A 9,555-nucleotide genomic window follows, 5' to 3' on the forward strand; every position below is an offset into this window, starting at 1 on the left:
CCCCTTTCCCTCTGTGGTGTCAGAACTACTTGGCTTCTAACTTCACCAATCCACTGATCCTTGGTCCATCTTTGATCTGGAGAGGTCAACAGGGACCCCAAACCAAAGGGCAGAATGACAACCTGGAAAGTAAAATGAGTGTGTTGGGAAAAATAAATGTGAAGGGACAGAGATATGACTTCCAGTTTTTTCCCAGTGATTCTCTCCTCATAGAGGAAAGGTTCTTAATCTGGGGTCTGTAAACTTGTGTTGTTTTAATATATTGATAACTATATTTTAATATAGTTGGTTTCCTTTGTATTTCTGTATATTTTGTTTTATATATTTAAAACCATTATTCCGGGTAGGGGGTTCATAGACTGCCAAACAAAAAAGGCTTAGTTTAGAGAGCTCAAACATCTCGTCTTCTCCACTTCTAAGTCTGGTTCCAGCATGGTGATATTACTTTCTCTGATCATCCCCTATAAGGCACCAGCTGAATAATGAGCCTCTAACCATCTCTTTCCCAGGATCTGAGGAGCTGACAGTTCTGGAAGGCAGTGTTGGCTGAGGGCTTGGGTACCCTGATCTTCGTAGGGGTAGTGCTTGGGACCTCTTGCCCCAGCAGGAGCTCTATTCCAAGACTAATCCCAGATCACCTACAGCCAGCCCTCGCAGAAGGGATGGTAGTAGTGGCCTTGGTACAGATTTGGGGGGAGGCCAGTGGAGCCAAACCAACCCAGCTCTGACCTTGGCACTGCTTTGTGCCCGTTGACTTGATCTGCTCCGGGGAGCTGCCTTTATCCTAGCACAGAGCACAGGTGCCATTCTGGCCTCTTCCATTTTCTTTCTGGCAGTGCCCCAGTCTGCTGTAGTTCAGCTTGTAACTTGAGTGAGTAGAAGTCTCTTCCCTGTCCCATTTCCCATTAGCTAGCAACAAGCAGGGCAGAAGGGATGGGCAGGTTCTGAGGAACTCAGATTGGGAAAAGGAAAAGAGAAAAAAATAAGATCTCTTTTTTAATTATTAAATACTATGTTAATGTATAGATAAATATTTATCAAACTAGATTATTATGGAATCAACCTCTTTGACAAATTAACTTCAGGTTCTTTGCCCACTCTTGGTCTCCTCTAGGTAAGCAGTGGAGGTCATACAGATCAGGCCCTGAGTATGGAGCTTTTTCCTACCTTCCAGCTAATTCTCACTATATTTGCTGTTACTGAGCAGCAGCAACAGAAAGAGACTGGTGGGCTGGGCAGTCTGGCTGTGGGCTTTTCAATGACTCCTGGGGTATTGGCTGCGGTAAGAGATTCTCCTCCTTCCTACTCCCTCCTACCTTTAGAGAATCCTAGAGAAAGTTGGTTTTGTTCTTAATAGACTTCTTTTCATTCTTGAGTTAACCTGTGAAAACAATAAAATGCAAACAATATATAAATATATGCAACAATTTCAAATGAACACCTGTGTAAGTGGTTGAGTCTGCAGTTCTGATGATGCTTATTAGACTTGATTTTTATTTGAGCTGTTGTTTTATTGATCTGCATCACCCTCATTTCCCCCACTCTCCATCCAGTAAGTCATCCTTTGAAACAGACTTAAAAGGAAAGGGGAAAAAAACACTTCAGTAAAACCAGTTAATGCATCAACAGACAGTATATGCATTATTACACACACCTGGCTTCTACCACAGCAAAGAGAAAAGGGAAGTTTTTTTATTTTTGCTTTTTAGTTTGCTTGTTCTTTTTTCCATTCCATTCCAAGTTTAGTTATTATCTGACACCTTTAGAAAAGGAGAACAGGGGCGGCTAGATGGCACAGTGGATGGAACACTGGCCCTGGAGTCAGGAGTACCTGAGTTCAAATCCAACCTCAGACACTTAATAATTGCCTAGCTATGTGGCCTTGGGCAAGCCACTTAACCCCATTACCTTGCAAAAACCTAAAACAAAAAATTGAAAAGGGTAACATAGGGCAGCTAAATGGTGCAGTAGATAGAGCACCTGCCCTGGAGTCAGCAGGACCTCAGTTCAAATGTCACCTCAGACACTTAATAATTCCCTAGGTATGTGACCTTGGGCAAGTTACTTAATCCCATTGCCTTAAATAAATGAAAAAATTTTAAAAAAGAAAATTAGAACATATAGCTGAGCAGAGAAGATAAAGGGAGAAAGATAGCTTTAGGGTTCCATGTTCAAACTCTAGAGTTCTTGCTAATGCTTGATAGGGACCCATTCTACTTTGGGGCAGAAAGGACTAGAGCTCCCAGTTGTCCCCCCCCATACTCTTTGTCAAGGTGGGATGTTTGGATGGGTTTGGGGGCAGAGTTTTCTATCTTCCTGTTACTTGTTTTGTTCAGGGCCCTTTCTCTGGAGGCAGTATGAATCCTGCCAGGTCCCTGGGGCCTGCTCTGGTGACTGGGATCTGGGACCATCACTGGGTAAGAAAATCTAAGAGGATAGGTACTTGAAACTGAGTGGTGGAGTACAAAATAAGGGTTGAGGTTCCTATCCCTTGGAGAGATCCCAAGTAGCTGTATGACTTTTACAAAGTCATTCTGCTTTATATAGGCTCATAGAATTAGAATCTGCTGAAGCCTTAGAAGTCATCTAATCCATTTCCAGATGAAGCCTAGATAATCCAAGTCACTTGTTTAAGGTAGTAACATAATGGGGAGTCAGGAAGATTTGGGTTCAAATGTTGTCCCACACATTTAGTAGTTGTATGACCTCACCGCACCTGTTTGCCTCAGTTTCCTCAACTGTAAAATAAAAGCACCTATGGGACAGCTTAGTGATGCAGTGGATAGAGCACCAGACCTGGAGTCAAATCTGACCTCGCTTAATACTTACTTAGCTGTGTGACCTTGGGCAAGTCACTTAATCCCAAAAACAACAAAAAAGCACTTACCTCCCAAAGTTGTTGTGAAGATCAAATGAGATATTTGTTAAGTATTTAACTCAGTGACTGGCACTGTGTAGGGGTCACATCAATGATCCTTCCCTTCCTTTTCTGTTGCCTAAGCACACTCTGTTTTCATTGCAATATACTGCCTCTTTGGTCCTCAAACTAAATAATTGTTTTCATCTTATAGAATGAGTCTGTGATTTCTAATAAGTTATTTTCCAGTGTATTTGACCTACCTTAGAGCCCTTGGGTTTCATTCTTTGGTCATTCTTGACTCCTTGCCTTCCTAATCAATGGATTAAATTAGATTGGTTCTAACCTCTCTGGATCAAGTTAAGAAGAATGTATTAATAATGCCTTCTAGTGCCAGACACTGAGCTAAGTATGGAGGGTGCAAAGAGTCAATCGATCCCAATTCAACCTGTCCTGACCCCTATCTCTTCTCTTCCCCTGACAGGTATACTGGATGGGGCACACCCTGGGTGCCATTTTGGCAGGCCTTTCCTTTGAGTTTTTCTTCTCATCAGGAGCTTCACAGAAAAAACTGGTTCTTTGTATAACCTCTCATGATGTGGAAATGGTGGAGGATGCCAATATGTCCCAGTCCTCTATCTCCACTCCCTCACAGCACCTACTACCACTACACCCTGAGTCCCAGTGTACCTGAGCACAACTGAGTCCCCCTTCCCATCAGTCTCTCCCCTTGACCAAAACACCCCCAAAATCCTTTTCTCCTCAGGATGTAGGTAGTATGGCACTGTCTATTGTTCAGAATTTGATGTTTTTCTAGGTGATTTGTGACTTAGTTTCCTTCCCTCCTCCACCTAGTGTTATTGAAGTCTTGAGTTATGATAAAGGAAAGTGTGTGTATTGATTTTAAGATAAAAAAAGACTAACATCTCACCTCTCGCACCTCCACAAAGAATTCTGCCCTCGTTCTGCACCCCTGAAAAGTACCCCACAGTGCTAGAGGCCAGGCTGGGGCTTGGAATGGAGGGGGCAGAGGGGGAGACCAGGGCTCATAGAAAGACCAGACACAGCAAAAATCATTCTGTCCCAGGCTTGCAGGGTTCACAGATTCCAGCCCTGGTCAGCCAATAACAGTGGGTCCTCTAATCCTCCTGGATGGGGTCATTCACTCCTTTCCACACCCCCTGCCATCCCCCAATTCCTGAAGTTGTCTGACTTAGAGGAGCCCTGAGGCCCCCAAGAACACTGCCTTTGACCCCAAGGACTTTCCCTGAGCTTGACTTTGACATCAGCAGTAGAATTTAGCAGTGGTCATCCATCTATGACACCAACTCAGGACTCCAGACCTCCAGTTCAAGACACAAAGCTCCTCCTTCTCTCCCCTTTCCAGAATCTCCCCAGTTCCCAATCCTTCTCTGTTGATTCTACTCATCTCTCAATTGGGAGATGGGAGGGGGGAAGGTGAAGGGAAGGAAGATGCTTTATAAGATGTAGACAGTGGGGTCCGTCCCTCCTCAGCAGTGATGGGGTTAAGAGGCTGGGCCAGAGGCCTTTTGTCTGCCCCTCCCCATGGATTAAGAGCTCTTCTATAAAGGAAGCTGGCCAGTGGGGCCAGGCCAGGGGGGTAGCAGGGACCCAGGAAGTGTGTCCATCTCCCCTGTTCCCCCCATTGCCCCCTTGCGATGTGGGAACTTCGCTCAGCCTCCTTCTGGAGGGCCATTTTTGCTGAGTTTTTTGCCACCCTTTTTTATGTCTTCTTTGGGCTGGGGGCCTCCCTCCGTTGGGTACCTGGCCCTGTGCATGTTCTGCAGGTGGCTGTGGCCTTTGGACTGGCCCTGGCCACATTGGTGCAGGCAGTAGGCCATGTCAGCGGAGCCCATGTCAACCCAGCTGTCACCTTTGCTTTCCTCGTGGGCTCCCAGATGTCCCTGCTCCGGGCTCTCTGCTACATGGTAGCCCAGTTGCTGGGGGCTGTTGCTGGGGCTGCTGTGCTGTACAGCGTCACTCCCCCAGCTGTCCGTGGGAACCTGGCGCTCAATACGGTAATGGCCCCAAGGAGCTGGAGGGGAACCTAGAGATATCCCTGTTCCTTGCTGTTGTCTGGGGTTGAGGGGGTACGTGGGGAGAGGAGTATCATAGTGGGGACTTTTGGAGGGGCTTTGGGAGAGAGGGAATGGTTTCTTCACCAGCAGCTAGGACAGAGGAGATGGGAATCCTTGACATCATTTGGGGTCCACGCTCCTCTTAGTTTGTAGGGTAACTGGGAGAATTTAACATCACTGAACTTCGGTTCTGAGTGGGAGTAATTATACTCATACATCCCTTCTGGAGTGTTGTTGGAGATAAAATAAAATAATGAATATCAGTATCTGAGTGGTTCATAGCAGCCGTCTTCCCCCTGGGAGGATGCCAACCATTACTAAGGTTCTTTCCAAGGAGGGGGTGAGGTAGGGGATGGGGCAGGGCTGCTGGACCCCTCACAGCAGATCTCCTCTCTTCTCCCTGCCCAGCTACACCCTGGGGTGAGTGTGGGTCAGGCCACTATCGTGGAGATCTTCTTGACCCTTCAATTTGTGCTCTGCGTCTTTGCCACGTTCGATGAGAGGAGGAATGGACGTTTGGGTTCTGTGGCATTAGCTATTGGTGTCTCTCTCACCCTGGGGCACCTGTTTGGGGTAAGCTGTGGGTGGGGTAACGGATGCCAGGGCCCCGAAACCTTTCCAATATACAGAACTTCCTGAATTCTGAAATCTCCTACAAGTCCACATATTGATTACTTGCTCTTTGCCGGGGGAGGAGATGGAGGGACCTGGGGGGGGCGGGGCAGGGAATAGATATATAGCTAGCTCACCTCCAATTTAAGATAGAGGTCCAATAAACAGGGACAATAGAGGTATGTTTGCTTTCAGATTTGGTTCCAATGACCCACACCCCAACCCTATCAATTCCCTCAGACCAGTTGCCATGCCCATATAACTCACCTTTGTTTTGCCAACTTCAGAGAAACTGGGTCATCTCAGACCGGGGACAAATGGTGGTGGCAGTGGTGGGGAGGCCATGGGGGGCTTCTATTATAGCTGTGTCTCTTGCAGTTGTATTACACAGGTGCAGGAATGAACCCTGCTCGATCATTTGCTCCTGCCATCCTCACCCGGAATTTCAGCAACCACTGGGTAAGGGAGAGGGGCAGAAGAGTGGGTGGGGTCCAGGGTTCCATTTCAGCTCTCCATCAGTAGCACTTTGCCCACCAGTGGTCTCATCTGAGTGGGCCTCTGAGAGGGATATCCCTTTGCATAAAGTACAAATCTAATCTTGATTTCAAAACAATTTTTTATTGTTAAAATCTGTACTCCTCCAGTTCATAGATTTGGAGTTAGTCCAAATCCCTTAATTCATTGAAAAGGACACTGAAACAGAGTGGACACATTTGCTGTTCCTAAAGTTACATAGGTATTAAGAGGAAAAGTCAAAGAAATGAATATAGGGTTTAATATAAATTCATTACTCTTTTTACGCAAGTCAACTCACAGACTACTGTACGGTTACTACTATGTCCGCTATGTTGAGAAACTATGACAGAGATTCAATTCAAGATGAAGAAAATGTTTCCTTTCCCTCAAAGAATGGTCTTATTGGGAAAACAGGAAACATGGCCTCTCTGACCTCAGTTTCTCTATCTGAATAAGTAAATAAAGTCACTTCTATGCTCCCCTCCCCAACAGTCTCTTGAAGACTTGAGACAATGGGTATAAATGACAAGTTGCTTACATTATCTTCTTCTCTCCCCAGAGAGAATAGAATAATTTGAGGAAGCAATGCTACTGAAACATCTTAATCTGGGTTTTGAAAGAGAAAGGAGTGGTTCTGTCTAAAAAAATAAAAAAGTGGTTTCACTTATGTCATGTCCAGTTCCACACCCTAATCCCAGATTGTCTGCATTCCAGAATGTCTTTTGGGTTGGAGGTTGAACTGAGACAGTGGCCAGTCCACTAATCAAACCCTTTCCTAGTTCAAACCTCCCTTCTTCTACTTACAGGTGTACTGGGTAGGCCCAATCATCGGGGGAACTCTAGGCGGCCTCCTCTACGACTTCCTCCTCTTTCCCCGGATCAAGAGTGTCTCAGAGAGATTAACTATCCTCAAGGGTATCAGGCCCAATGACTCTGATGGGCAACCAGAAGTCACTGGGGAACCTGTTGAGCTAAAGACCCAAGCCCTCTAGGGGCCTCCAGAGGACTGAGGTGGACAAAGGCTGTTTTGTTTTGGTGGCAGAGAGAAAGCCAGTCCCCAGAGGAATAGGGGCCATGTACCTCTCTATTTTTTTATTTATTTGTGGGGGCAAGGTGTTTGTTTTTTTGCTGTGTGAGATCTGGTTAGTGCAGATACCACCCCCCACCATGCCATGGTTACATGCTTGTGTATATATTTATGTGGATATGTGTGCATGGCCATGTATCTGCTTGTGTTTAGGGGAATGAAAGTTGGGGGGAAGGAAAGGGGGCCGGGTTTGTGTGTCATCCTATGCTTCTTCTGCCTCTCCTCACAACCCACTCAGGGTGTGCAAAGGGTAAGGGCGGACCCAGCACCCTACATTTCCCCTCTTCATTGTACTGCCAGCTCTGTGTGACCTTTGATTTCCAACTACAGGGGTGATGGGAGCTGCTCCCAGAGGTGAGAAGCAACTTCAGAGAGGCAAAGGACCAGTGTATTCCAAGAGGGAGATAGCTATTAGTCTAGCAGGGAATTTTGGGATGGAAAAGCTCAGCATCTTAGGGCAGGGGGTGGTAAAGCTGTGACTTTGCTGAGGAGAGGCATTCCAGGTGGAGGATGGAACAGAAGCTTTAGACCAAGTTGTAGCTGGACCATATAGGGTTAGAGAGATATAAAAGGGGAAGACAGTTATTTCTTCCCAACTCAGTGGTACTTACCTGGGGGTAGGCTGGCAGCTTGGGATGAGGACCGTACTCCTCGAGTTTGGTCTAATTTGTAAAGCAGCATAAACCCCTCTACACATAAAGACTGGGTTGTGTTTTCATTCTGGGACAGGGTGGGTGGATCCCAGGATTAGCTCTCCACTTTGGTCATAGAATTTAAACATCTCCAACATCACCCTCCCCCATCCTGTGGCCAATTACATCTATATCCCAAATATAAAGCTTAGATCTTGGTCAAGAGAAGAGACAGTAAATGAAATGGAAGCAGAAAGAGGAACTGTTCTAGGGAGTCAGTCTAGAAGTTACAGAAGATGCTGTGAATTGAGTTTTATCAAATCATTCATCAAATTGCACCTTTGTTTTCCTACTTTCATTTCTATAACTCTTTTCCACTATTTTTTCCCCTCTGTTCTTTCAATAATCTTATCTTTTTTTGCCTCCTGATTCAAACACCAACTTCCCATCCCCCTACTCAAATGTCTTAATTATGTCAGAGATTGATACAATATCCTAAGACTTTTGCAATTTATTTCAACAAATCCTCACAACAAATGGAGAGTCATAATCCCCATTTTACAGGTGAAGAAGATGAGTCTGGGAGAAGTGAAATTATCCAAGATCATAGAGTTAGCAAGTAGCTAAGCTAGAAACCCCAAACTCTTCTATCTTAAAATTCAGGATCTTACCTTTCCAAGAGTCAAGAATTCAAGCCAAACTAAAAAAAAAAAGTCTTTTTTTTCCCCTCTTAATTGTGTTCTTTTGCAAAATAAATTCCTCAGGGGCAGCTAGGTGGCACAGTGAATAGAGCCCTGGAGTCAGGAGTACTTGAGTTCAAATTGGGCCTCAGACACTTAATAATGACCTAGCTGTGTGGCCTTGGGCAAGCCACTTAATCTCATTTGCCTTGCAAAAAATAAAAAAAAAATTCCTCAGAGATAGGTTAAAAACATAACCATAGACATGGACACCAAACACATTTTACAGATGAGGAAACTGAGGATCAGAGACTAGGGTTTTTCCACACCAGAGATGTTAAGTGACTTTCCCAAGGTCCTGGGGTCATTTGGGTCAATAAACATTTATTAAGCAACTGTTAGGTTGCAGACAATTTGCTGAGCAATGAGAATATAAAGAAAGGTAAAGACAGTCTTTCCTCTCAAGGAGCTTACAGTAAAATGGAGAATGGAAACAACTTTGCACAAAAAAGATAATGCAAATTAAAATGAACCTACTCAGCACCAGAAAAACACTAGGGTTAAAAAAGATGGGGAGGGATAGCTAAGTGGCAGGGCCCTGGAGTCAGGAAGACCTGAGTTCAAATTCGACCTCAGACACCTAATAATTGCCTAGCTGTGTGTGGCCTTGGGCAAGTCACTTAATTGCCTTAATAAAATAAAATTTAAAAAAAAGAGATGGGGAAAGACTTCTTGTAGAAGGTGGGGTTTAATCAGGAGGCTGTGATGAGGTGGGGACAGCTAATGAGGTGCTTCATGACAGCAAGGAGTCTGAATGGCAGACTTGGGGGGGTTGGGGGGGGTGGAAGGTAAATGCACGCAATGAAGTAGAAGAAGCCTAAAGTGACTTGCCGAGGGTCATATACTATGCAGCATCCCAAGGCAGGATTCGCACCCAGGGCTTCCAAACCAAAAGTCCACCTAGTCAGCCCACAACCTGCCTTCACCTGCCCCGCCCCGCCCCAAAACAAACCCCCTCACTTTCGGGAGTCATTCCAGCGGCTTGACCCCTCTCCCGACGCGATGGACTGGT

General features: G+C 45.5%; 1 protein-coding gene across 1 annotated transcript; it reads left to right on the top strand.

Moving 5' to 3' along the window:
• The first annotated feature begins 4,536 nt into the window (after positions 1-4,536).
• Positions 4,537-7,076, top strand: MIP (major intrinsic protein of lens fiber). Its single transcript, XM_074220799.1, has 4 exons — positions 4,537-4,896; positions 5,365-5,529; positions 5,947-6,027; positions 6,891-7,076. The coding sequence occupies exons 1-4, from the start codon at positions 4,537-4,539 to the stop codon at positions 7,074-7,076; spliced, it is 792 nt and encodes a 263-aa protein (XP_074076900.1).
• The last annotated feature ends 2,479 nt before the right edge of the window (positions 7,077-9,555 follow it).

This window comes from Macrotis lagotis, chromosome 2 (genome assembly GCF_037893015.1).
Source record: "Macrotis lagotis isolate mMagLag1 chromosome 2, bilby.v1.9.chrom.fasta, whole genome shotgun sequence".
NCBI classification, from domain to species: Eukaryota; Metazoa; Chordata; class Mammalia; order Peramelemorphia; family Peramelidae; genus Macrotis; species Macrotis lagotis.